Below are 27993 nucleotides of genomic sequence, written 5' to 3'. Positions count from 1 at the left end.
TATCCTTCTTTCTCTCCTCCTAGAATATCCAATTGCCCATTTCCATTTTTGTTTCAGAAAGATTTATTATTCAGATTTATTCACTGGATAGCTTATTAAACATTTCCTCCTCTTTTTCTCCGTAATACATAACATGCATCTTGCTTTCTGGTAGCACCTATCCATCCGCTCTAACAGGGTCTCCCAGCGTGGTAAAACCGTGAAGAGCGCAGTTGTTACCCAGACAGTTTACAGTCGCCTTTGTGAACCAATTACAGATGTTCCAAATTTTGGATATTTATTTGCTCACTTAAGTCAAAACAGTTTCAGCCCCTGCGTAAATGATCCACAGCTACAGACAAAGATTGCGACTGCATGCAAATGACTAATTTGGTTCTCATCAGTATTTAGCATGCAGCTCTTGAAATTCATTCTTGAGCCCATTTTGGCTGGTAAAACTCAGTTCCCCAGAAGTCTTTGAGAGGGTGGAAGGAGAAGGTGAGTGCCCAGAGCCAAGTCATTTAGAGGTTTCCTCATCTTCTCCCCCTTTAGTTTCTCAGTTTTGCCGCATCAGCATAAGGAACAGCATTTTATCGTCAAAGACTTCTTGCCCTGGCTGTTGTACGCTGCCGTGCCTGGGACCTGGTCCTGTAATGATTGTACAAACGTGAACCATCTCTGGATTCAGGCGCTAGCATTTCAATACCAACTTCCTAGGTGCTGGGATAGTACCTGGGACAGTTAAATGCATTTAAAGGGAATCACCTACCCATTAGAATTTTCCCTATTTTGGGCTTTCATTGTTTGGTTTCCATTTAACTGGCTCCTGGGCGTTCACATAATTTTCAGCATTTAAATCCCAAACCCGCCTTCCGTATCTGTGTTTAATATTTTTGTACCTTGTAAATTTTGAGAACAGCAAATCTTATTCCGAAAGTGTTTTAACTGTTCCTCTGGCTGGGAGTCGCTCTGTGCTACGCTTTAAATCACGACAGAGATTTACAGTTGCGATAGAGGTGGAACTGCAAGCATCCAAAAAAAGAGTTATCTACACGCAGAGGAGTTGGTATTCACATACCTCAGTAAATAATATCCCAGGGATGTCATCTTGCTTCGCCTGAAATCACAAACAGTAATACCCTCTAAGAACAATAGCACTAAAACTGTCCTCGAGTTAAAAATAATCGGTTTGCCTCTGTGTGAAGCGCACAGTCTCAAGAGCTCTTTGGCTGGGTAGCAATATTTTACCTCTAATGACCTCAAACCAGAGCCAGCCATTTTTGCAGGCTCTTCAGAACACTGTTGTGCCACAAATCGTACCCAAAGGTAGCTGCCTGCTTTCACCTGAGCACATCCCTCTCTGCTGGCTCCTGCACGCTCCAAAGGCTTGGGGAAAAACTAGTCAGAACGCACTGGGTTTTCTTTACTAATTTTGGCTTTCTTATTTAGTCAGATTCTCCCATTTTTGGGTGATTGAATCTCTGCGTCTTCTGCAGCAGAAGAGCAGCACGTGTAGTTTGCTGAGATTTTTTTTCTTTTTTTTATTGAGGTGTTGCGTTTGGAAGCAAACGATCCTCTAGGAAGGAAGAAGTCGGGATGCTGTGTGCGAATACCAGGTATTTTTAGGTTTTCCTTAAACCTGCATAAATTAATTCTAAACTTGTGTGTCTTTTCTCCCTTCCCCAACTCTTACCCTTGAACCTCTCTGAAAGCGATAAATACAGTTGTGAAATATGTAAAAATAGGGACGTGACAACAGAAGGATAACTGGATGGGGGCTCCCATGGGGCTCTTTTTCTTAATCCTGGGTTTCTTTCGGTGAACTTCTATTTTTGAGCAGACCCTTGGGCAGAGTGCTGGCTGGCTTGCGGTGAGCGACCCGGCTACTCTGAGAGCTGACAGAGTGGGAGGTAAGTGGCGGTAACTAACGGCAATTAGCAGAGGTCTGGACAGCTACATGTCCCTGAAGACATGAGCTCTTTTGGGGGTTGTGTCTTCACGGAGTGAAGCTGATCGTCGCCCTACAGAGTATGACAGTTTGCATCCCTCTGCTGAGGCTTTGCTGTCGGATTTGCTCAGCGGTCTTGCAAAAAAGGAGGTTATTTTATTTTTGCTCCCCGAATCTGTTGAAGTAGTGGGGAAGGAATGATTACCTTCGGGGAAATTCCCCATCAGCTGCTATTGGTAATAACTTGTTTAATGCTTATGTAGCACTTGACTTTTTATGACTGATGTGCCCAAAAAAGAAACAAAAAGAGAGAGGGGTTTGTTTTTAAACGGCAAAGGAGACTTTCTGCCTTTTCGTTGCAGCTCAGAGGTAATAGTAAGAAAAATCTCCCTCACTCCCCGAACCCAAAAGCTGCCCCCGATCAAAACCTAACGAGGGAGCAGGCGAGAGGCGGCACGCGCAGCTTCGAGACCCATTTGCTAAATTGCGGGAGGGTTTAATAAATCCCGTTTCTCCCGCATCCTTGACCATCTCTCCAGCCCTCTCTCCCGCGTCCATCGCTGTTGGGATGTTCCGCAGCCTTCCCGCAACCCCAACCCCTTCAAACGGCGGCTGCGTGAAAAAGAGAAGGGGGGAGCCCTGCCCACCCCCCCTACTCTTTCTCCCACCGCCTACCCTATGCCCCCCCCCTACCCCGAGTCCCGACTTCCAAGCAGGATAACACTTCCAAGATGGATGTTGAGTAGCTTCTCGCAGCCCACCGCCGCAGCGCAGGCGAGGGCGGCACAAAGCCGGGCGGCGCTGCCCCCCGCGGCTCTGCCTGGGGGGAGAGGGTGGGGGGGGCAGTCCGTGTGTGTGTCCCCCCCCTCCTCAGGGGGCCGCGGGTTCGGGGCTCCCCCGGCGGGCCCGCCCCGCCACGGCGGGGCGGGGCGGGGGCGGCCGCGCCCGCGGGGCACCCCCTGCCCGCCCCGGCGGCGGCGGCGGCAGCAGCAGCAGCGAGACGCGCCGGGCGCCGCCGGTCCGCTCCGCTCCGCTCCGCTCCGCGCCCCTCCGCACCACCCCCCCCCCAACCCACCCACACACCTCCTGCAAACTTTTGCCGGGGTTCAGCTGCCCCGCCGTACCTCCCGGTAGGCGAAGTCGGGGCCGTGCCCTCGCCCCCGTGGGTGTCCCTGGCGGGGGGGGGCTCCCGGTTCCTTTTCTTTGGGTTTTATTGGGGGGGGGTTCTCTTTTTTTTTTTTTTTTTTTTCCGCGGGGAGGAGTGGGGAAGGGAAGGGGCTATAAAGCGCGAAGGGACGTGCGTGACACAGTCCCCGTTGCAGCCCGTTCCTGCCGGAGCCGGGGGAGTTAGGTAAACACCCGCCCCCCTAAAAAAATAAAAGCCTCCACCCCCCCCCTCCGCCCCCGCGGGCGGGACACGACGGGACGGGACCGGACGCCGCAAGGTAAGCCACCGGCACCGGGGTGGGGGAGCGGGGCCGTCCGCGCAAGCTTCCCCCCCCGCCCCCCGCTCCGTCCGATTGCCGTCGGGGCGGGCGAGGGACGCGGTGCCCCCCCCCCCCCCCAGGCGGTTGCGGGACCCCAGGGGTAAAGCGGGGCGGGGGGGACGCGCCGCACCGAGCGGCCGCACCGAGCGGCCACCCCGGCGCCGTCCCTCCCGTGGCGGCTGCAGCGTCGAGCCCCTCGTCCCGGCACCGCTCCGCCGCGGCTTTTGCGGGATGCTGCCGGTAGGCAGCCCTTTCGGATCCTCCCCTCCCCTCCTTCCCCTTCCTCCTCTTTCCCCTTCCCCTTCGAGGTTTGGGTTTTTTTCTTTTTTTCCTCCCCGTTTTTCTCCTCTTTCAGCCCGCGGCCGCCGGGAACCCCGGCTCGCGGCCGGGCGCTGCCGCTGAGCTTGGGGGGGGGGCGTGTGTGTGTGTATGTGCCAGGCAGGCAACGGCTCCGTCTTCGCTAGCATCATACTTTGTTTTCGAGGGGGGAAAAAAAGAAAAAAAAAACCGGCTACCAAAAAAAGTAGATGGAAAACTCAACGGTGGGATGGAAGGGCTGAGATTTGCTACGTGCAGCTTGGGTCGTGTTTTTATTTCGACAGCACGGAGACAATGGCTACAAAGCGTTGTTTAATCACTTGCAGATATAACTTTTATGTATTTAAATCTTCACAGTTGAAGGCTAGTGGAGATTTTTTGAAAAGCAGCGATTCTCTGAGCGGTTTTGTTCTGGTTGTATTTAACACTTGAGCGGTAACGTGCCCTGCTTTCCTCAGACCGGTTAGCTTGGTGCCAGGGATGAGCGTGATTTTGTCCGTGCTGTGCAGCCCAGGGCAGCTCTGGAAATCATCCCGGTGGACACCTACGTGGGCGAGGCAGCCTCTGTAAGGCCGGTTTCAGAGAGCGGGTTGCGAAGCTTGTAGCGTCCCTTGGACTTTCCCTTCCCTCCAAAGGATCTGGTTAGCATCTAGTTACGATCTTTAATTAAAACACTTAAACAGTATCGCCGTTCTTGTGGCTTGACTGAGCCGCAGGAGGCAAGCTCAGGGGGGAGGCAAGGTCCTCAGCGTAAATACACAGATCCCCCTGGCCCGGCTGGCTCTTTGCGAGCAGATACCAGGTGACGTTCAGTGACACAAGCGTGGCACCGTGTCTCCATCGGAGCATCCTACAGACAGGCTGCATTGGCAGCCCCATCCAGTGCCGTCTTAGGATGGGCTTCCAGCCTAGGTGTGCCGATTTCACGCTAGGTTGAGCTGGTGGAGTTGTATCTGTGTGAAACTGAAAGAGCTGAGAGCGATTTGAGGCTGAATTCCTCCCTGGGCGGTTGGTGGCGAGTGATTTATACGCTAGTGACCCTGGCAATGTACCGCTGGCTTGGCCATAACCTGGTTTCCGTAAAAATAGTGCTTGGGTGTTAGACATCGTCAGCACCCTTGGCCGTGCTGTAAGGGAGCAGGGAGAAAAACTTTGTGATTCTGTTCAGCCTACTTTGAAAATAACTGATTCTTAGCTATTTTAGGAATGGCATTTCAGATTGCTTCTTGTCAGGAATGCCTCATCCTCCCGGCCTCGCTCTCCTACCTCGTAGCAAAACGCATACCTGCAAGAGGAGAGCTGCCGAGGTCAGCTTTCTAGTACCACTAAAAGTCTCTGTGAGTACTTACAGTAATGTCTAGAATTTAAAACTTGTTAATGTTTGAAGGAGGAGAGGACTTTTTAAAACGCCGAGAGATTTTAACGTTCTGTTTCAAGCATTTAAAATGGGATGAAGCAGAAATGTGCAGTAGTGCCACGTGTGGGTACTGTATGGATGTATTTGGGGTCCCGTGGCTGTGTTTCATCCTGTTGCGAGCAGAACGATACCTGTTCCTTGTGGACTTTCGGCAGATAACGAGCCCCTCCTAATCTGAAAGAGCTTTAGAAATACGTCTGAAAAATCCCTTCAGCCTTGTCACGTTTCTGTGATGAGGACTGCGGGCGCATCACGCTGTCCCTGTTTCCGTGTGGCTCCGGACAGAAAACCCATTGATTTTCCTGCTGTGGAGGGTGGGCACTGCAGCGCGTCATTGCAGCCCCGCCGGCGAGGTAACATGACGTGCGTGTCCTGCGCCCACCCGGGGACACCTGGCAGGCAGTGGCACACGCGTGACGTGCTGCTGGCGTCATCGGCCGGTGGGTTACCTCACGCCTCAGCCCCCCTGGGGGAGTTCAGGGTTTGGATTAGATGCACAGTTTGAGAGGGAATTTGAATGCCGTGTAGGACGCTGATCCCACAGAGATTAATATGGGGCCCCCCCTTTTTTTTTAATTTTAAGAAGGTTGTCACGGAGGTGAGGCAGAGCTGCGTAGGATCGCCCCGCGCGCCTGTTTTGTTGCAGATGACTACTTCGGAAACACCAAGGAAAAGCATTTAGGTTTTCCCAATGTTTATAAATACAATATGGTGCAAACTGTCAAGCAAGCTGTTCAAAATCACGTAACGCCTGTGCTGCCTTCCCTGTTCGGCTTGAATGCCTTCACCGCATACTCGTCGTTCATCCGACGTTTAAAGCTCCCGGCACACAGCCCCGGCCCATCTGCCGCAGTTTTTTCCAGCGCGCCTCTCCTCCTCCTGCGAGCTGGGCTGGGGACGCAGTGGCGCAGGCAGGGTGGGTGCCGCAGCTCCGCTTGCACCACGACCCGCTCGTTGGAGCCCAGGGCCTCCTTCGGCACCCCGAGAGCCCGGGCTGCCCCGAAGCGTCCTGGCTCATATGCCAAATCCGCACGTTAGGGGCAGAAACGGCATCTTCAAGTCCACTTTGTCCTCTTTAGCAGGTCTGTCCACCTAAGGTTTGTCCACCTTAGAAGTCCCTTAAAAATGAAGGGATGAACCCTTTCCGGGGAGGTGCCCCGAGAGCGGAAGCTCACCGTGGGTGGGTTAAAGGTGCCAGGGGAGCAGGGGCTCACCTTGGCTGCGCAATGGGGTTTCCAGCCTCCAGCCGCGCAGTGGGCCTTCCGCTCCCCGTCCCACGGCGTCGGTAGGGCTGGATGGAGCCTGTTCGCCGGACGTTTCTCTCTGAAGCGTGCCAGGGTCTTCTGCCTTAATATATATAAAAAGATGAGATGTTTATTAAACTCAGACCCTGCTTTTTCTTCTACAATTTATGTTCTGAAAGGCTGGTAGTAAACAGTTTATTAAAAAGAAATCCTGATTTATTTCTGCAAATGGTTACATTTCAAGCTGGTACCAAACGGTTTTGTAAGAGACCACCTTTTATGCTTCCCATGGCAGTTTAAAAGATTGCTAGAAAAATAATCCAGAATCTAAGTAGGTTTGGATAAAGGCAAGCCAGGACTGTACGTCAGGGTATGTGGTGCTTTTATGCAGCGAAGCGGCAGATTTTACCACAGAACATCTGGGTACTGGCTTCAGTTACAGCACAGATTTTAGTGGGATAACAAGTCTTGTTTGGCTTCGCGTTCATTTTGAAGTCACTAAACTTTATACGAATAATAAAACTGTAAGGCTGTTACTTCACTATTTTCAAGGGGCTATTTCAGTCCTCCTTCAGGGTCTTGCATCTTTCTAGAGCTGGTTTTATTTTGTTTTACTAAGTGGGTATTTATCTTTTCAGTCCCCAGCTTGCTCTCACAGGAGGCGGATTTACTAATCTGTACCGATGGACACACCAGAGATGGCGGGTTTCCATTCGACCTTGCTGAATGTGCACGTTTTCTGCGTTAAGGGCAGTCTAATGAAAACTACGTTTCTCGTTCGGTGCATTCAAAGGGGCTGATGTTATTAACGTGGAGGACTATATAGCTGCTCTGGGCTACCAGTTCGGCCACTTGTGAGACTTAAAATAACGGTGGAGGTTTTGCTTTCTTTTTCTGTTTGATTATAAAATGCAGAGGAGAAGGGTAGATGGGACTGAAGGAGGGAAGGGCCTCCTCCTTCATGTAAGAGAACAAGTTTGCAAGCCCTTACAAAAGGGTGCACATGCTGGTAGGAATGCCCAGCATCGAGGACGACAACCTCGACTAATTAGATATTAAGAAATAACATGTTTGGAGTATGAGGCTTGTGTGAGAGCGTATAGACAGCCCATAAGATTAATGTTTACCTTGCTGTCGGAGAACCCGCTGTGATACCGAATGCTGTTGAGCTCTGTATTTTGCTGTCACTGACTGTACGGGCAGGAGCGAAAGGAGAATAAGTCAGAATTATGTTAAAGGAAAGAGAATATTTTAGGTAAGACCAGTGAGAAGGGACTCGAGTAGTGCTTGAGCTCTGCTAAATAACGAGCGGTGCAGCGAGTGAGCATTGCCTTGGAGCAAAGGCAGAGTATAGAAGCTGTGTTCCCCACTCCTTGTTTTACATCGTGACTGAGAATACGCTACTTTGGCGACAAAAATCTTTGTTAGATCAAACAGGGATAGTTTCTGCCTGAGAAAACGACTCAGATAAGCTAATGCTTATGGATGGATGGAGGGAGCTTTGAAGGGTGAGGAGATGGTATGTCTGAAAACTTTAACAAGATGTCATTAGGAGAGGAAGTATTTGCCCTTAGATCGGGAAATAGGTCAGGGTAATAAATCATAACTCCAGGAGAATGTGCTTCAAGCTGGAAAGAAATTAAGAGGGGGGAGAGAGAGAGTAAATATTAAAAATAAGTTTGCTCTTTTAGAATTGATTTTCTAATTTGCAGTATGCAAGGACACCCACTGAATGGGAGAAAGATAAATGTTAACACAGAGCTGTAACAGGAACCAGCCAAAAATCTTGTGGCTGGGTAGATGGCTTTGATTGCACCCCGGGGAACGTGGTGGTCGCGCGGGACACGTCAGAAGCAGGCAAAGCGTTGTCATGTTCAGTTCATGTGCAAGATAGCTGATACTATAACTTCACTGAAAATGCGATGATCTTCTGGGGGATGTTTTACACGGTGGGTTTTAAATGCCGTTCGAGTAGTCAGCAGCACGAGCGGTCTGAGAACCCAGCCCCCAGCCCACGACTGCTTCGATGATAAACAAAAATATACCCAAGTTACCAGAGGGATGCAGGCGAATCCTGTGCCCAGCATCTTTCGGTGGGCTGTGTCCTTCCACCCAGACAGGGGCGAGCGTTCAGGTAAGAGCAGCATTTCCAGCATTTCTCACAGATGGCTTAAGAGCACGCGGGTTTGTTTGGGTTTTGGCCCGAATCGGGACCGCTCTGGGTTTAGGGTAATTAAATTCAGTAGTTGGAGAGATGTTTGTTGCTTGCGTGACAGCCGAGATAAGAAGCAGTGGGTACTTACTGCGAGCACCTGGAAATCTGAAAAACAAAAGGCAATAATTTATCTTTCCTACTTCATTCCCCCCTCCGCGGGTCCGGATATGAGTGCCCCTTCAGTGTGACCCTCGCACGCTCACAAGGTGACACACCACCGAAGCCGACACTTCCCCTGTGATTTACAGGGGAAAAGCATTGTTCGCCTAATTGAGCGTATTTCTTTTTTATTTATTTTATTTATTTACGGAAAACTAACTTTAAAGGGGTTGCAACTTTATTAGGGTGTGAGAAAAATGATGCTTTTCATCTTTCTCACTTTTAACTTGCTTAGTACCAAAATAGATCAGCACCAGACCAGCTGCAGCTCCTGCTGCAAAGGCTGGTGGGGAGGCAGGCGGGAGGCGCAACGGGATCGCAGGTTCTTCGCACACGTCTGCAGGGATTATTAAGCAGGGTAGATGGTTTTTACAAAGCAACCAGGATATAGCGAAGACGTGAGTGCGCGCTCTCTCTCTCTCCTGTGTTTAGGTGCAGCAGATTTACTGCTAATTTGTTTATAGTCAAACAGTCTAAATGTGCCTCAGCATTTTGAAATCCAGAAACCTGATGCAAATTAAGCAGTTTACAGATCGGGATGATGATGGTGCGGGAAAGCCAAGTGTCTCGGAGCTGCCAGCTGGTCTCTGGATGCGAAGGAAAACATCAGTGAGCAGCGTTAACGGTTTCTAGTCCCCATTCTTTCTCTTCCTTTGGCTACTGAATCTGCATTTAATTCCCCAGGGGCTTTTTCTCCTGGGTAAGAATTACTTACTTGAGTATGATTTGTAGGACTAATAGGATCTTACCCTTGTTTGGGGAAGACCCTAGGGGCACTCTCAAACTGATTTTTCAGTAATGAGAAATAATGAATAAAAATCTAATAGTCCTAGGGGGTATTAAAGTTACAATTTTGCAGGGAAGATTTAATGTCAGTCGATTAAAACTTTTTTAATCCTGTTACAGTACAATAGTCGAAAAAAATTCATACTAGGAAAAATAAGTAGGTTTTAAGACCCTTCCACATCATGCGAACAAGTCTAACTTGATTTAACATTTGAATTAGGCAGGTATTTTAAAGCAAGAGTATAAGACATCTCTTGCAAGTGTGTGATAGCATTGCGGCAGACCCAGGGAAAGAAATGTGCTATGTTAATTTACGGAGCACGTTCTAATTCCCACTCATTTAAGAAAAAGCAGTTGTAAAGTGTTTATGAGAAAATCCAGGCAATTAGGGCTTTAACTCGAAAATGCCAAATTTCATACGCGTCAGCGAGATGTACTTCTGGTAGGCCAAACACGCTTCTGGCTCAACCTTTTGCTCACTGGGTTCATGGCCGTCCCCACTCGGCACTATGGGCTTGGCGTGGTTTTGTTCAGCTGGGGACTGTGCGGACCCCGACTTGTGGCCCTCGGCGAACTGGGCACGTGGGGATCGAAACGGGACTCGGGGGCATCATCCCTGTGGGCAGAGTTCCCCACTTGGCTCCAGCCCAAACCTCTTGGGCTTGCTGAAATGCCTTGAGGGGACAAAGCACCAAAGAGCAGATACTTCCTTGAATTTGTGGCTTTTTGGTTTTTACAAGGTGATATTAACGGTGATGTTGAAATGACACTTTGTCCTTTAGCAGTAACTTTTGTCCAAGGGTCTCGCAGCCATTTCCAGTCGCTAGTGGAGGGACACCCCCAGAAGGCAGCGCTGGGTCCCACGCACAGCTCTCACCACGTCTTCCCGCTTTGGGAAAGGAAAAATGCCCTTGGCACGCGTTTCAGCCATCTCTGAATGTAGAAATTCCTTTCTTTTCCTTTCTTTTCCTTTCTTTTCCTTTCTTTTCCTTTCTTTTCCTTTCTTTTCCTTTCTTTTCCTTTCTTTTCCTTTCTTTTCCTTTCTTTTCCTTTCTTTTCCTTTCTTTTCCTTTCTTTTCCTTTCTTTTCCTTTCTTTTCCTTTCTTTTCCTTTCTTTTCCTTTCTTTTCCTTTCCTTTCTTTTCCTTTCTTTTCCTTTCTTCTCCTTTCTTCTCCTTTCTTCTCCTTTCTTCTCCTTTCTTCTCCTTTCTTCTCCTTTCTTCTCCTTTCTTTTCCCTGCTGTCAACCGAGGATGTATGGTTACCGTAAGAAGGCCTGAAGGTTTTGGGGTTGTTTGGATGTTCGCTCACCCATGACAGTCTGACCTATCCGCCTGTATGTGTTCCCTCTGCTTTTGTTCACAGTAACTAGATAAAGAACTAACCTTTTGCCTGCCAGCCTGGACAAATAAACACTGGCCCAGCAGTAGAGTAGAGCTGAAACCGACCCTTTCGATAATCTGATTTTTGAGATCCCTTATCACAGCTCTGCAGTTGACCCTGGCAGGTTTGAAACTCTTGTGGCACGTCCTTTCAGAGTGCCCATCTTTTCGCACTTGGGAAAGACAGAAGTCTACCGTTTAGAAAACCCAAAACATGTTAGAAGGCCACCCTGAAGACTGGCAGCTCCCAAACACGCTCTTATCCTGCTTTGGTATGATGGGCCGGTGGCTCGCGAGCTGTGGTTGGACTCGTGGTGTCTTGTAACCTCTTCAGACAGATGCGTGTGTCAGCTCTGACCGTAGGCCCACCTGTGGCAGCAATCTCCGTGGCCGTGCTTCACCGTCTCCCTGGGCATGTACCATTTTGCCCTTTGGAGGCGAATTCTTTCTCCATCGCGTGGCTCCTTAGCCCTGGAGATGTTCAGTGATGCTCCGTGAGCAGTGCCCCTCAGTGCCCCCTGAGTGGCTCAGGGCAGCCATGCGGGCTGCATGGGTCCGTAGCTCCTCCGGCGCCTGGCCACACTTGTCCCGAGTCTTTCGTCTGCTTCTGCAACACCCTTGAGTAACGTTAGGAACCACCCCGCACCACACGGGCGCTCTCCTTCTGTGAGGGTCCCCGCTCCCTCACAAACGTCGGGCGCGCTTGCTGCCATCGTTTGTCCCGGTGACTAGCGGCAGGATCAGGAAATGGGGGCCGGAGCCTTTGCACATGGGTCTGGGCGGGATGAATCTCTCCCACCTTGCTGTGCCTAGGTCAGGCCATTGGGGGAAGCAGAAGTTCAGATTTTCTCTGGAGGCGGTGGGAAGTGTCAGGCACTGCGGGGGGCGACCGCAGGTAGCTGCATCGAGAAATTTGGTGCCGCTAACGTTCTTCACTAACAATTTTCACTAATTTACTGAGTTGCCCTCTATAGGAATCTGTGTCTTTTTTAAAGCAGGATGCTACGGAAATAAATGCTGGTAGGCAAAATTTAGCCAGCATGAGCATTCCTGCTTTTTCTCGGACCTACCCCCGTAGCGTATAGAAGTGAGTGTGCAAAAGAGGTAATTTTCTGAATGACACGCAGGAGAAGTGGTGAGGCTGACCATCCTCCCTGTGATGTGGTTCACTTGCGATGGGCCATCCTGTGCTCTCAGCCACCGCAGCCTCTGAGGAAGTCACCAGAGCTAATGGTGTGACTGAGAAATTGCGTGTGCTGCTTTCTAGGGACGGACAGTGAGGATCAGTGTGGGGGACAATATCCACACTGGGTCTTGGGAATTCTTTGCTGCTGTAACTGTGGCTGAGGTCTGCCAGCTCTAACACCGAGCGCACGGGTAGAAATATGTAAATATCAATATCTTTAGCACTACATTTGATACTTTCCATTTTCAAACACTTGAGAAATGTTTACATATTTTCAGCAACCCTTTTCCAACTAGGGAAAATGAGACACAGTGTCTGTGAATTACTCTGATACGTAACAAATCATTATGAGAGAGCACCTTAAGGGTTCATTAAGGACTTGCAGGGCCTAAGATTTCCTTTGCATACCTTTAAAGCTGAGGGCAGATAATATTAAAACTGAATCAGTTTTTCGACAGTAAGTTCAATCAGAAAAATTTGGATTCTGATGATAATTATGGAATTGGAAATTTGGGGGATCACCTATCAGCATAACGTGTATTAATGTGGTCAAAAGTAATATGGGCTAGACTCTCCATTCGGTAGAAGAAGTCATGGTTTCTTTGAAGACAGCTGAGGACCTTGATTACGTGATTCAGGTGTAAATAAAAGCAGCACAGGTATAAGATTGAAAAAATATAGGAAAGAACAGAATAAAATCAAAATAACTTTTTTTCCCTGTTCATATAAATTGTATTTTCTCCTTGTCTCATACCTAGTTAACTACGAGCATTCCTGGATTGAAAAAACCTCCAATCCAACCTTACAATTGCACTTGGTGCCAGATGCCCGCTACAGTTTCTATCTGAGTTCCTGTTGCTGTGTCTTTGCTCCGCGATGTCCACCTCCCCTGCAAACCACTGTGGGACACGGTCCTGGCGGCAGCGCAGGGATGCAGTCGCTTCCCCAAGGGTCAGAGAATCGCCTCTTGGGCACGAGCACCGTAATAGGGGTTGTCACTGGTGCTGCTGTCTTGCTTCGCTCTTCCAGCTGCCAGAGGGCTTTCTGGAGAGCTGCTGCTGTTACTTTCCGTGCTATGGCAGGCATTACTGGTCGTTACTGGTTAGCCTGGAAGCACTGAGAAACCCTAGGCAGTAAAAAGGAAGATACGGTAAAATTGCAAATGAGAATTTCTGAGTAGCTGTTGCAGGAAAACTGTGTGTGCGGAGGTAGGGAAGTGGGCATGAATACTAATGTACTTGGGCTGGCTGTGGTTTGTAATCCTACATACATGTGTGGTGGTGTTCCTGACGCTGAAGAAAACTGCGTGTCTGATGGAAGCTGAGGGAATCGGCCTCTGTGCACTTAAAGGGGTTTCGAAGTAGTCAGCAATTTTCCTTTTTTTAATCGTCTACCAAAAAGCAGAAGGGAAGAAGGGCGTAAGCAATTCCAGCATGCTCACGGCACAGCTCTCCACAAAACGTGAGCGCTCCGGTTGTTGCTGGAGCCGCCGGAGGCTCGGCTTCCCCCTGCTCCTGCCCTGCAAGTTGCGCTGGTGACCTGCAGCCCCTCGCCTGTCACTGCCTCTCCCGCAGCCCCCTGCCCTGCGCAAGCCCCTGATTTTCTCCCCTTTAACAAACACCTTGTTGGCCACGGGCAGCTGCTGGGCGAGGGGTATTCCCCAGGCCTGAGGAATGGCTCAAGCAGCTTTAACTCCTTCAGTAGTTAATGCAGTTCATGGCTTTGTCTTTATGTTTTAGCGCTTTCCGAAGGTCTTTCTGACCTCCAGCCGTAAGCCCTGGCGGTTTGAGGATGCGACGGCAGGATGCACGGACCCCGGTTCCGCTCCTGCTCTTTATCATACTCTGGCACTTAAGTCATCCCTGTCCCTCGTGGGTTTTGGCAAGGGCGCTTGCTCATAATGTCATTCAGAAGTATTCCAGAGAAACAGTGGGAAACTCCGTACCAAATACCAACATGCTTTTGTTGGTTGTAATTTGTAATTGTTCATATGTGTTCCTCCCCGCTAATCCTCTTGCTGAAATTCATTATGGAGAGACAGTAACATACACTCAGAGAGCTCTGCTGAAGGCAGAATGACTTGGCCAAGGAAAGTAGCTATTGTTTTATGATTAAAGGAAGGGATTATATTGGGATTTCCTTGAACAAGGAATGTCGCTGCCCCACTTTTATTGCTTGTAACAAGGGGATAATAATTACTCTCTGTTATAAAACACCTCCAGATCTTGCGATGAAAGATTTGTGGTAGACCTGTGTGGCATTCAGGGTTGGTTATCTTAAATGGCCTGGAGTTGTGCAAACTAAGATTTCTCTGCCTTATCTTATTTCTCCTACGGGGCTCAAACCCTGCTGGAGACTCTGGAAGAAATTCTCCTTCTCTGAGTTGGGTGTCTGACATGAGATTTTCCTCTGGAAGAGCTGGGACCAGTTACCCATCCTGTGACGCTTGCTCTCTCCGTGAGCGACGTCCAGCCACCTGGGGATTTTGTACAGGCTTGGGAGGATGAGCAGGTACGATGGTAAGGACACAGGGCAGCCCGTGCCGGAGCGGCCAGGCGAAGTGGAGCTCGGCACGGGGGGTGAGCTGCCAGCTGGCTGCCATCCAGTGCTCCGGCACGTCACTTCTTCCCGTGCCACTGCGATCCCATCGCCAGGAGAGGTATGAGAGAACAACTGAGCATTGTAACAGAGGTCGCTGGGGACTCGCTGTTTGTTTGGTTTTGACACTCACGGCTGAGTCGCATGGGTTGAGATGGCTGTGAAGGAGACAAGCGCTGGTATGTGGTCTCTGATTAAAAAAAGAAAAACTACGAGGCATTTCCTCGAGTGTCCCAAATGGCATCTCCTGGCTCAGCTGGTTTTTGAAGCGTCCAGCTACCACCAGCTCCAGGATGGTGATTTTGATGTAATCAGAGTTGAATCTGTTTCCACTAAAAGTGGAAAAATAAATAAGGCTCAGTTTAGAAACAAAATAGTCCATGTAAAATTTGATTTTTGATACCATATCTCCCTGAGTATGTTTGCTTTTCAACATGTCTAATTTGAGACAGCTCTGCATTTTACAGCGTTACCCCTTCGGAGTTAACCTCTCCCCTAAGTCGTAGTTCATTGCCACTGTTGTTCGTTAAGATTTGGTGGAAACGTACCCTTATTCTTCATACCTTCTTATTTTTACATAGTTGAATTTTTTCTCCATGCTACTGTGATTTGCTTTCCTAAAACAATACTCCCAGCAAAGGAAAATTGCGGGTTGAATTGGAAATGCAAGAGGCGGTCGGTTAATCCACAGATTATTGACACGGTGGACCCTAAATGCTTCAAAGGCACCATTATAGTCCATCATGTCCGTGCGTACTTAGGGAGCTTTAATCCATGGATTACAGGTCTGTAAATGCTCCTGCCCTCCCAGTTACAGCCGGTCTTGCCAACAGGAGCTGCCATGTCAAGCCGGCCGCGGTGCTACACAAAAATATTCCTCTCTAAAATCCACGGAGACAGCCATACACCCCCGTGTCCCTGTCAGGGCTGCGTTCCTCGCCCCCCCGCCCCGTTCCGTAGGGAAAGGCTTTGGGCTGGTGCACATCTCCGGTGGAGGGGCTGGCTGGGGCTGAGCTGGCCGAGCTCCTGGCAAGGCTCCCGCGGCCCTGCATGGCCCGTGCTTTTCCCCAGGCACAAGGCAGGACCAGACAACAAGTTTTCAAGAGCTCTGCTTTTTAAAAAAACAACAACAAAAAACCCCAAACCCAAATGAAAAGCATACCAAACGTTTTCCAGATCCTTTAGGGAATAGTATGTATTAAATGGCAGGCCTTCACTTTTCCCGTCTGGTCTCCCCCTAAACAAACAAACTGAGCAGCTCTCAGTAAATACTTAAAATTTCAAAGGCATTATTTTTCCTTGTTTGCACATTAAAAATAACTAATTGTATTACAATTGAAATTGGTAGGTGCTTTTAAACTCCTCTGTTGCTGAGGTGATAACTCTGTATGCTGAGATGCATATATTTGTGTTATATATCTCTGGAAATGAAGTGTATAATGGAAAAGCTCACGGCCTCTTTACTTGCAGCGTTCCTATAATAAGTCAAAGAAGTCACACAGTGCCCTTTTCTTTCCGAAGCTGGACTTAAATCACGTCAATAAATCTACAGACTTATTATGAGATGCAGCGTGGGTAATGTAAACAACCAACACCCCCTCTGCCCCAAAACACCAGAGTTTAAAAATAGGACGTAAGGAGGAAGAAAAGTTAACCATCCATACAATAAAAAGAGAAGAAATGTGACACAAAAGCACTGTGGCAGGCAGTGCCTTGAAATTATCCTCACTAAATTACAGTCATGCACTTTCCACTCTCTGTAATTAAACATTAGGGTTTATTTATTCCAGATGCATTTGCTTCAAGTAAACCCAGATTTTTTTTTTTTTTTTTTTTTTTTTGTTATTGTAAATCCTTTACAGGTCTCTGTGACCCGCAGACAGTTGAGAAGCAAATCAAATGATTTCCATAGATCAAGGCACTTGAAGATGACTTGTGAATAGTACTGGCATTGCATGTGGTGAATCTAATACTCTTGCTCCCTTTTTACGGAGCGTAGGTATATTCAGTGACATCAAGCCTTCCTGTGAGTGCGCGTGTCTGTGCGTGAAATAAATGCACAATGACACTCGAACAGGAGCACACAACTGCTTTGCTCCCAAACAGCCAAACAAAATGGATTCTCGGCTTGCCGAGTGGGATTTCTGTGATGGGATGTAAGTGGGGAACCTCTGATACCTTGTGGGGTACACCCTGTGCAACCACTATATTTTGCTGGAAAAAAAAAGGCTTGCTTAGGGCAGACAGAAAATAGTGTAGGCTGGATCGGCAAAATAAAAAGTGGGGTGATTTTATCTGCCCCTGAGGCTGCCTGTTTCTGGCTTTGGTTGAGGATGCGCCCACCCCGCTGATCCCGCAGCTCCAGCTAATTTGTCCCCCGACTCAGAACCTAAGCCAGTTGCAAATCCCATTATCCTCACCATTTCTGCTTATAATTGCAGTTTACCTAGATATTTGCAGGCCTTTCGTATAGATGAAGTTCATTACACAAAGGTCTTAAAGGCTGGACAGAGGGCTTGTGTACGTGGGATTTTTGGAAAGGTTGGGTAAGGCTCACTGCCCGAGTGGAAATCATTAAAAAGATAAGAATGAACTGTAATCGTAAAATCTATGATCCAATTTAGTGATAATTTTCATGTATGTGCTTATAGCTCAGACTTAGAAAATGGCCAGACTGCTGCTTTTGTTTATTTATACTTTTTGAAGGAAAAAAACCTGAAACCTCTGGCAAGGTGGCAAATTTTGAGCTGTTAAAAATAATTTTTATCCCACTCCAAATGTACAGCGCACATTTTGCATCTCTTGATCTATTTAGATAAATACATATAGGTTCATTAAGTAAACCTTTTCCAAGGCGTTGCTGTTGCTACCAGAGTGTTTGTGCAGCCCAGGAGCTGCTCACCTGGTGACAGGACGGCCGCCTTCCAGGTTAAAATAAAAGGGAATCCCGGCTACCTGCCACGACCACCGCTGCCCCAGCGTCGCTCAGCCTGCCCAGGCTCAGCGGATGGCGAGCAAAACCGGGTAGCCCCATCCAGCTGGAAGGTGGGCCGGGAGCAGCCCTACCTGGGAGGGGATGGGGACCCCCTGGATGCTCCCTGCTCACAGCGTGGTTCCCCGAAGTGGGTCAGTCTGCAGCGGGGAAAAGAGAAGGCAGGGGAAAAATGAGAAAAGAAAACTTCTTTTTTTTTTCCTTTCTTTGGAAATGAAAGAATATATAAGCAAGTTCTATTTTCTCAAGGACGTTTTTCAGTGTTGCTCTTGGTGGTGGTCCAGAGCCGCTGGCATCTGCGTGCGCCATCCTGGTCCCTGCAAGCTGCAGCGGGTTTTTACCTCTCATTTTGTGCCGTGCTCGTAGTTGCTTCCTGGGATCCCCCTCCCCTCCAGCAGTGCCGGGAAGGTCGGCGTCCTGGCACAGCCGGGCTGGCGAGCGATTCCTTTCCCCTGTGCCAGGGAGTGACCTCCTGGGGACCAGAGGTGCCAGTTTTGTCCCTGCTTCTTACGCCACAGCCGGCATCGGCATCACCCAAGGGGGGACAGGGCAGCAGGTTCACCTTTGCGCTTGGACTGAAGGTTCCGTTTAGAGTTTGGGGAAAAAGCGAGAGGTAAAGATGGGCCATTAGAGGGCACTTTTGCAATCCTGGAGAAGGAGAACGGTGCTTATTATTTCACTTAGGACTGTTTATTTTGGCGCTCTCTTAAATTCAGTGATAAACAGCAGGCAAATCCCTCCAGTCAGCAGGAATATATCAATAAAATATTGACTCAGAGTTTAAAAGAAAAGAAAACAAGACGAACTTGTAGAAAAGGGAATAAAAGGCATTTAGGAGGTGGCATAGTCTGGAGAATAAAAAATCACACAACATATTTCACATATGGCTTTACAGTGCAGTGCTTAGGCCTCCGCTTGTACCTGGTTTCTAAAAATGAAACCGGCTTGGAGCACAGCACGCAGAGACAAGAAAATCGTTTGTTGGAAATTTCCAAGGGCTGGGTGGGAGAGCACGAATTCACGTGCTCGCATCTAGCAAGTGCATTTTCTGAGGGACTCTGTCAGAGTCATTGCCCAGCAGTGAACTTGCCCACAAAGGAACGTGGGATGAATAAATGATTTTTTTGCTTTCCTCTTGATGTTTTGCATGAGCAAACTATAGAGGATTTAGCTTAAAACTCAGCCAAATGATAATGAGTGCACTGTGAAAAATAAAATCTGTTTATTAACTGGTGTGAAAGGGTGGTCTAACACTGACAGCACAGTTTGCAAAAACTGTCAGTGAGTTTTGGATGCCTCTTTGCTGTTGAGGTGTCCTGCTCTTGGAAGTGTTGTGCATGAAAATTGGGCCTGTTTTAAGCCCCTAGAGGTTGCATATGTGAAAATGAAAGCACTCAAAATCCTATTTGCTTGTAAAGGAACAAAGATTTGAAAACTTCTTTTTCAGTAGCAGTTGACAACTTTGCAAGCTATTTCATGTATGGGATGGGCCAGTGCTGCCTGCCCAGGCTGGGCAGGGATCACAGAACTAACCTTACTCTGTCTTTTCTAGTTATTTTTAGAGCTAAAATGCTTTTACAATTAGATAAAGAAATCGGAGACAAATCTGTGCCTTGTCGCAACACTGCGGTTCTTAACGGGGACAGAAACACTGTCTACAGGAGTTTTTTAAGTGAATTAGCTAGTGAAATTATTTAAGAAGTGAAGCTTAGCCTGGGTAGTCCTATAATCAAAAATTGTTTATTTTAATAGAGGTTACATTGCACTGGAACTGACTGTGGGAATATACAAGATTGCAATTTCAAGGGGTTCATGTGGAGGATGCTGTCTGCAGAAAGCGTCAGAGTTTCTTACCTAACCAAATAATCTGCTGTAACTGTTGTGATTAAGTTGGAAAGAATGTCTTCCCTGTTGGCCAATGATAATACTTGAAAAATCAATAAACAGTGTGTTAGAGCGCATGAAACTCATCCTACTTGGTGTGAAAGGAGGTTTCTGCTGACTTTGGTGACTCAAGTCAGCAAGTATTTTGACTTACGATCTTTGCTTCAAAAGGTCAAATGTCATTAACTTTGCTGATAAGTATCAACACTTCAGTCTGAATTTGAGGAAATATGTCTGTTGTCATCAAAAGCTAAGTCAGGACCCAGTTGGGATACATTTTGACAAACCCTGTGAAAGCTAAATCAGGGTTTAACTGTAAGTAGCAATTGCATGTCTTAGGTAAAGCCCTTTACTCCTTTCCCTTCCACAGGGCAGAGCACTGCAGTAATCTCTTATTAAAACATCCCAAACAATAACGAAGCGCACAATTTGAGACCTGTGAGTGCCGGAGATGAAGCGTTAACAAGCCCTGCAAACAGGGAACCGCAGCTGTGTGTTGCTGTTGCTGGGTTATCGCCGAATAAATAAGGGCGCAGCCTTCTCCAACTGCAAAATAACTTTCAGTAGCCTCGGCACAGGCAGGGCTTCCCTGCAAGACGGTGGGGCCGTCAACTGACAAGCTCGCCTCGGGGCTCTCCGGCACACTTGCCGCTCGCTTGCAGGGGGCATGGGATTTCTCCAGGGTCTCCATGCCCACCTGGGACACAACCGCAGGGGAAACTCTGCCAGGTGAACCTCAAGCATTCGCTTTCATCTTTCCTGCGGTTTTCCACTCAGGAAGGGGAGGATCTGGCTGCAAATACGGGAATATGTGGCAGGCCAGGGAGGGAGAAAGCTGAGGAAGGCGTAGTGGCTCTTGGTGTGAGGGAAGGCACGAGCAGAAGGAGGCGAAGATAAAATTGCATCCTGGTGAGGGAGTTTTCAGTATGCGTCACTTGTGGCTTATGGTTACTTTGGGGTTTGCTACTTTTATCTCTTCCCTCTTGCATCACCAGTTTCAGTGGGAAAATAGAGAGATGAAGGACGGGAACCGAGCTGGACAGCACGAGTTGGAGAAAACAGCAGAAAGCAGGGCGGGCATGAGCTGAGGTAATGGGGCCAGGGGCAGTGGAGAGGAGGGGAGGGGTTGAGCAGGCGCAACCTGCGCCATTGGTGGAAGGAACAATTAACAACGATGTTAGAGGCAGAGGAAGCAATATGAGGGCAAAAATAGCCCTCCGTGGGCCTTGCTAATGTCAGGAGACCTGTTGTCTTACACGTGGATGGCTGTGTGTAGCCGTACTGGGAGCAGGGCGGACTGCAGGACACGCAGATGCTGCAGCCTCCTCTCTGTGCACAGCAGAAGGGGAGCTGGAGGCAGCTGGGAGGGGGAATTTGGGAAGATTTTATCGGGAGCTTGGGGGTGAAAAAAAGGACGAGACCCTGTGCCGTCTGTGGCGAATTCCCATGTTTGGGATGCCAGCACCCACAGCGAGCTTTGGCAGGGACGTGGTGATGAGAAGGGGGGCAGAGGCTGGCAGGCTGCTGGGCTCCTGCCTCCGTGAAGAGGAGAGCGGGAAGGGGCATGCGGGGATTTTGGGGCTGCCGGGGAGTGGGTCTTGCTGAAAGCTCTCAAAGGGCCAGAGGGGGTGGGCTGGGGTGAGGAGAAGGGTCCCATGCCTTGACCGCGCTAGCCTCCAGTGGCTCCTTGGGGGTTTTTGGAAGGTAAAGGCATGGAAGGGGGAAGGAGGAGGCTGCTGGGGCTTCCCTCAGGGCCACCTGTTGATATTTTCATGAAGTGCTTGAAGGGGAAGAGCAATTTTATTATGGCTTAGACTACATCGTGCCACTTCGCAAGGAGCTTTATGATTGCTATCTTTACGTAAAATATTAGGGAAAGGTCAAGTGGAGAGGAAAAAAAACCCCAATCTCAACAGCAGATTTGATCTTAAAGGTAAAAAGAAATAGTTTGTTATAAAGCCATGGTTAACTTACAGTGCAGTACAAGGAGCAGTGCACGACCGCACATTCAGCCAAGTAACAAGAAGATAAAACTGTTCCTGCCAGCTCAGCTTTTTATCATGCTTCTCTCCAAAGCCAGTGGCTAACACAGTTTAGGTAATGGCCTAAACCTCTTTTTTCTAATTTTAAAAAATGTTATCATTTAACAATTTAAACTCACTGTACTCATACCAGAAACGGGCTTTCTTTCCCCTCCACCACCCCCCCCATACCAGACCCATTAAATATGAGATCATCTACTGTACTGAAAGGAGATTTCCAGCCTGTCCCACTGTATATGTTAGGGTAGTCATTACTGACCTAGTTGTAGACATAATAATGAAAGGCTGAGATTATGAATTATTATGCCTAATTTGTAAGGGATTCTCTGCTTTTGTGTTTTGCAATTCCCATCAGGCTTGAGGATTAAGCCCTGCTGAATTGCATGCTAATACCAATGTGCTTTGAATATGTGTGGGTTTATATCACATGTTTTCCTAATTCACTATTTTTATAAAGAAAAATTTCACTGGAAATACTTTTCGTAGGATTGTTGGAAGCCCAACCAGAATCTCCTAAGGAAAATGAAGTCGATGTACCCTCCATCTGCTCTGTGCTTACTCTAGCTCCCATGTCCAGTTCTGCTATGGCAAAACATCAAACTGTAGCTCTACCAAAGTGTGTGGAAGGCTTTTGCTCTTCGTTAATGAGAGGGAGAGATACCAATTTGCAACCAGTGCATGGGCTTGCTTTCAGTTACAGTTCAAGATGGAAAAATCTTATTTACATACTTTATCCAAGTGCTGTGACGATGCGAGCTTAGTCCTTACAATATGTATTCCTACTGCTTGTATGGCAGTACAGCAAAGGTGGCTGCAAAACATAAAGTGCATGCGATGTTGTTATAGGTATGCCTGTGTTTCAGCAGTAAACCAGCCCACAAGAGCCAGCCCACAAGTTTGCAGCTAGCTGAGTCAGCGACCGCGGGTCATGAATAAACCGGTGCTTCGCCACGGTCTCGCCCACCAATGTGGTACAAGCTGGCGGCAGCTCCTGCTGTGTGTGGTGCAGCCCTCCTCAGGTGGCACTCTCTGTCGTTGCTGTAGGATGCTCCTGCTGCGCTGCCCGCTGCTGCTGCTGCTGCTGCTGCCGCTCAGCTCCAGACCCCAGAAGTTACCTACCAGAGATGAGGAGCTCTTCCAAATGCAGATCCGGGACAAAGCATTTTTTCATGATTCATCAGTCATCCCAGATGGAGCCGAAATTAGCAGCTACCTCTTCCGAGACACCCCTAAAAGGTATTTCTGTCTGGCTCAAGTGAGGAAGTTGTACTTCGAAGATACTAGCTTTATTTGCTGGGTGTTTTGAAATAAAAATTGGATCCAAACCAGAAAAATACAAATGCCAGTGTTCTGTCTGGTGAAGTAAGTAACTATGCGAGTTTCCATCCCAATCCGGCCTCCCTGGCTGAGCGTCTATCCAATTTATTTGATTTCTGGGATAAGCCCAGAGCTCCCACAGACCACAGAAGTTCCCTGAAGTGGGGCCGCTAACCATGTCTGGAGGCAAAGGGAGCAGGAAGGAAATTAGAAACTACAGGCTTACCCCACCACACTTGTCTCTCTTCATTATTTTATATTGCGCTTTAAAGAAGCAGTGTAAGCTAGTCTGGTCCGAACTCCCCACTTCCCAACCTCGACCCTATGGGTCAGAAGATACTGAGTGAGGTTAGACTGGGAAAGAACCTGAGGCTCCAAAGAGTTCAGGGAAGACCAGCATTGCCACCTTCCTCCTCATAGCATACACCTCCTTCAGCCTTCATCGGTGAGAAACATTTTACAATAAATGACGTGTAGCGCTTGGGGGACTGCAGGAGGACAGCTGAATGCGTATGCAACTATATGTGCTTCTAGGGCCCTTACCTGTACATAGCATAAAATGTGTGTCCTGCTTTGAAGAGCATATCCCTAAATTCCAGGAAAGATCCCGTTTCCCTCATTTATACCTTTGTGACCATTTACACTGTATATAGTTAGTGCAGGGGTAAAAAGTGAAGCTGATGGAGGGGAGAGCAGGAGGCCAGAAACCCTTCTGCTGTGTCTTGACAAGCAAAGTGTGAACTCAGCACTGCTGTGCTGGGGCGGGACACGATGAGTCCCCTCACCTCCTTAGGTCTTGCCCACCGGCCTTTCCATATTCCCTCTGCACACGCTTGCCTGGAATTAACGCTTTCGTCTTTCTTGCCCCACTAAGATCAACCTTGATCATGTCACGTCTGTCCCTGCCGGTTGGCTGTCATCAGGATTTATTGACGTATGGGTCTGTTAACCTTCCCCTAGGTATTTCTTTGTGGTTGAAGAGGACAACACTCCCTTAGCAGTGACGGTGACACCGTGCGATGCGCCTCTGGAGTGGAAACTGAGCGTGCAAGAGCTCCCAGAGGAAGCCAGTGGAGAAGGTTCAGGTAACAAACCATCAATGACTTCCCTTGCACCTCAGAAACCTCCTTTTCTCCTGGATTCGAAGCTCCCTCAAACCAGTCTCAGTGAGATGCCAAATCTCACAGCAGGCCCATTTTTATGATCTCCTGCTGTTTGGATCTTCAGGCCCAGTCCTGGTGTTGTGCAGGAAACTGGCAGCAGGTAGCAACATGACAGGGAAAATGTCTGTAAAAAGTAAAAGTAAAAGCTGAGGTTATAGTTACAGAGTGCGCGGGATGCTGCCACAACAAACTGTTTGCCCAGAGTAACTCGGTTTCATGGAGGCTTTGCTGTGAGCTGTGTACACAAGATAAGAACTGGAGAGACAGGGCTGGCGTTGCAGCAGGGCTGAGCTGGCCCCTTTGAGGGGACTGGTCTGTAGACATGGAGCTTATTTGGAAATAGCCATATAACTGCTACTCAAGAGAGAAGAGGTCTTTAGCTTCCAGAGCCTCTCACACAAGTGCTAAAATGTCATACACACCACATTGTATGGCATACACACCTTTGGCCCCCACTGTATTTAGGCACAAAATTTTAGCGTGACTTGGAGGGCCAAAGCTCAGGGCACAAGTCCAGAAACAGGCAGCGGAGTCAGTTCCCCCTGGGGAACTGTACGGCATCTCCAAGTTGGGTGCTTGAATTACTCTAGTGGAAGGTATTAGCTACCATTCACAAGACTCCATTAATACTGATCAGGTGCAATTTCTGTTGCATTTGGTTGTAACCTGAGTGCCAAACCAATTTCCCTCTCTGATTTGACAGAAGTATTGATTCCATCTTCCTCAGAAGATAAAACCTTCCTTTTTCATCTCACTTTTGTATTTTATGTAGAAGTGTCTGTTAGAGTTTTATTTTCTCATATTCGCAGATTGTGTCTGTACAAATGTTTTTCTTCACTTGTAATATAGGTGAACCAGAACCTCTTGAGCAACAGAAACAGCAGATTACTAATGAGGAAGGCACAGAGCTGTTCTCTTACAAAGGCAATGATGTTGAGTACTTTGTGTCCTCTAGTTCCCCATCTGGTTTGTACCAACTAGATCTGCTGTCGACAGAGAAAGATACACATTTTAAAGTGTATGCAACCACTACTCCAGAGTCAGACCAACCTTATCCTGAATTACCTTATGATCCCAGAATCGATGTCACTTCGCTGGGACGTACAACAGTGACGCTGGCGTGGAAACCAAGTCCCACCGCCTCCTTACTGAAACAGCCAATTCAGTATTGCATAGTCATCAATAAAGAACACAATTTCAAAAGCCTCTGTGCTGTTGAAGCCAAGCTCAGTTCTGATGATGCCTTCATGATGGCTCCAAAACCAGGTCTGGATTTCAGTCCATTTGACTTTGCCCATTTTGGCTTCGCCTCAGACAACAACTCTGGCAAAGAACGTGGTTTCCTAAAATCATCATCAAAGTTTGGGCGCCAGACGTCCTCAAAGCCAAGAGTTGACCTGCATAAAGTTTGTATCGGGAACAAGAACATCTTCACAGTGTCTGACCTGAAGCCCGATACGCAGTTCTACTTTGACATGTTTGCAGTAAATACCAACACTAACATGAGCACCGCATACGTTGGCACCTTTGCCAGAACGAAGGAGGAGGCTAAACAGAAAACAGTCGAACTGAAGGATGGCAAAGTTACAGATGTATTCATCAAGAGAAAGGGAGCCAAATTTCTACGGTTTGCTCCTGTTTCATCTCACCAAAAAGTCACCTTCTCTGTTCATTCGTGCCTGGATGCCATTCAGATCCAAGTTAGAAGAGATGGAAAACTTCTCTTGTCTCAAAATGTGGAGGGTGTGCGGCAGTTCCAGCTTCGGGGAAAAGCAAAAGCTAAGTATCTCATCAGGCTGAAAGGAAGCAAAAAAGGTGCTTCTATGCTGAAGATCCTGGCTACAACAAGGCCTAACAAGCAGTCGTTTCCTTCTCTTCCTGAAGATACGCGAATCAAAGCCTTTGACAAACTCCGCACTTGTTCTTCAGTCACGGTGGCGTGGCTGGGCACGCAGGAGAGAAACAAATTCTGCATCTACAAAAGGGAAGTGGATGACAATTACAACGAAGAGCAGAAGAAAAGAGAGCAGAACCAGTGCTTGGGTCCAGATACAAGGAAGAAATCAGAAAAGGTTCTCTGTAAATACTTCCACAGCCAGAACATCCAGAAAGCAGTGACCACAGAGACAATCAGAGGCCTGCAGCCTGGCAAGTCCTACCTGCTGGATGTGTACGTGATAGGGCACGGTGGGCACTCCGTGAAATATCAGAGCAAATTGGTGAAAACGAGGAAGTTCTGTTAGTGCCCCTGTACATAGAAATATATGGAACTCCAGTCTGAACATTATCCTACTTCCAAGTATACGGATTGACTACTTGCACAGCTGAGAAGTTGTGACCTGTATTTGTACTGTGTAGAAAAGATATCAACTTGTATATTTATGTTTACATAAGTAATTGTTTGGAGGAACTGAGGCTGGTGCTCTCTGGTAGCATCTGGCGATGGTATTATCGTGTGTCCAGTGACCCACATGTGATGCTCAGTAGATGTCCAAGGTAGCAGGAAACCTCGAAGGAACTGGCACTCCTTTGCTTCCGTATTGCATGAACTGCTTCTAAATTATTTTATACTTAAAAGGCTGAGTTACATCATTCGTCCACCTTGTTATTCACACACAAAACTCACAGACGTACACCCTTTCTCTCAGCGTAGATGGTAGGGTTTCTGTAAATTATTTTATAGAGTCTTGTTTTAAATGTTTATGTTTCTATGATTGTAAACTATTAAAATCTCTCCCCAACAAAATACAGATCTAAACTAAGTATTAACTGGGCTGCACATGAAGCAGTTTTATTGCTAATATAAATTCTTACCTAGCGGATTTTCATGTTTAAATACTGTATGTATTTCATGTACAAAGTTGCCATAACATTATATTCCTGTACATAAAATTAAAAATATTAGATTATATATTGTTTCTTTTTTCTTGACATTTTAAGGGGGCAAACAGACTTGGGGACAGAGGAGGCATTCTGAAACTTGAACTGATTTCGTCTAGGATGTACCTCTCTCTTGTTGTTCATCTTTTGCGGCAAGGTGACTGAAGTCCAGTAGAATTACTGATGTTACTGAGTCAGTTAAAATCTGCAAGAGAGTGCAGGCCATCGAAGGAGGGGTATTTGTGGCATAGTCTGTGTCTACAGTGATACAAGCACTAAAGGAGCAGGACAGCACAGAGGAGCTTCACTTGTCCTGGGTGAGAATGGATCCTGTTTCATCGTGGTTGTGAGTGCCGCCAGCGCTTCGCAAGGAGCTCGCAGTCTGAGCTAGAGAAACCATACAATTCAAACAAATAATATGCCAGAGAACCAGTTGTTATTTTTGTTAGATTATCATTGAAAACATTTGCTTTCTGGATGCTGCTGGTTTTGACCGCAGTAATAATAAGCTGAGAGGATTATTTTTTTTCCATTGACAAGAACGGTAGTGCTAAGAAAAAAACGTGTACTTTCATTTAAATTGCAGTTATTTCCATTGTGTAGATTTCTTTTAAATATTAAATGTCTGGATCTCATATTTTCTAAATTTTCTTATTTGTTTTTCCACGTCACCTTCATTGACTCAAAAACTTGTATAGAGCTGCTTAATGGAAAACACACTTCTGAGAAGCAACTAGACCAGCCCTATTTGAAGCGGCTAAGAGCAGGATACATACTGCCTCAGTCCCGATATTATAGTACAGGTCAGGGCCTCAGGACAGGTAACTGAGACCTTTTTTTCATGGTCCTATCATATGTATCAGTCTGCAGCACTCAGGCAGTGGATGTCAGGGCTTATTCAAAGACAGTCTCTGTCTCTTCCTTAGGTGCTGGTCCACAAAACGTCTCACTGCTGTGATTTTAGCACTTTCAGGCCCCTCGGGGGGCTCTGAAGATGA

At 47.7% G+C, this 27993-nt stretch overlaps 1 protein-coding gene across 6 annotated transcripts; it reads left to right on the top strand.

Moving 5' to 3' along the window:
• The first annotated feature begins 1298 nt into the window (after positions 1-1298).
• NDNF (neuron derived neurotrophic factor) lies at positions 1299-27978 on the top strand. 6 transcript variants are annotated; one of them, XM_052814440.1, is made up of 4 exons: positions 1299-1595; positions 22680-22871; positions 23913-24037; positions 24965-27978. In XM_052814440.1, exons 1-4 carry the CDS (start codon positions 1576-1578, stop codon positions 26356-26358), a joined length of 1731 nt encoding a protein of 576 aa, XP_052670400.1. In that variant the 5' UTR covers positions 1299-1575; the 3' UTR covers positions 26359-27978. The 6 variants fall into 6 exon arrangements, with proteins under 6 accessions (XP_052670400.1, XP_052670425.1, XP_052670406.1 ...); XM_052814465.1 differs by lacking the exon at positions 1299-1595 and adding an exon at positions 1784-1889; XM_052814446.1 differs by lacking the exon at positions 1299-1595 and adding an exon at positions 3134-3372.
• Positions 27979-27993: the final 15 nt, after the last annotated feature.

This window comes from Harpia harpyja, chromosome 2 (genome assembly GCF_026419915.1).
Source record: "Harpia harpyja isolate bHarHar1 chromosome 2, bHarHar1 primary haplotype, whole genome shotgun sequence".
Classification (NCBI taxonomy): Eukaryota; Metazoa; Chordata; class Aves; order Accipitriformes; family Accipitridae; genus Harpia; species Harpia harpyja.
Note: the sequence above shows the minus strand (reverse complement) of the source record. Positions and strands in the feature narration are given on the sequence as shown.

What these genes read in the sequence shown, in the direction of transcription:
- NDNF (XM_052814436.1), top strand. Translation starts at nt 20,261, where the DNA reads ATGGGATTTCTCCAGGGTCTCCATGCCCACCTGGGACACAACCGCAGG. An exon ending in CGCAGGGGAAACTCTGCCAG is followed by an intron (nt 20,323 to 22,679) that starts GTGAACCTCAAG and finishes TCGTTGCTGTAG; the next exon opens with GATGCTCCTGCTGCGCTGCC. An exon ending in AGCCAGTGGAGAAGGTTCAG is followed by an intron (nt 24,038 to 24,964) that starts GTAACAAACCAT and finishes CTTGTAATATAG; the next exon opens with GTGAACCAGAACCTCTTGAG.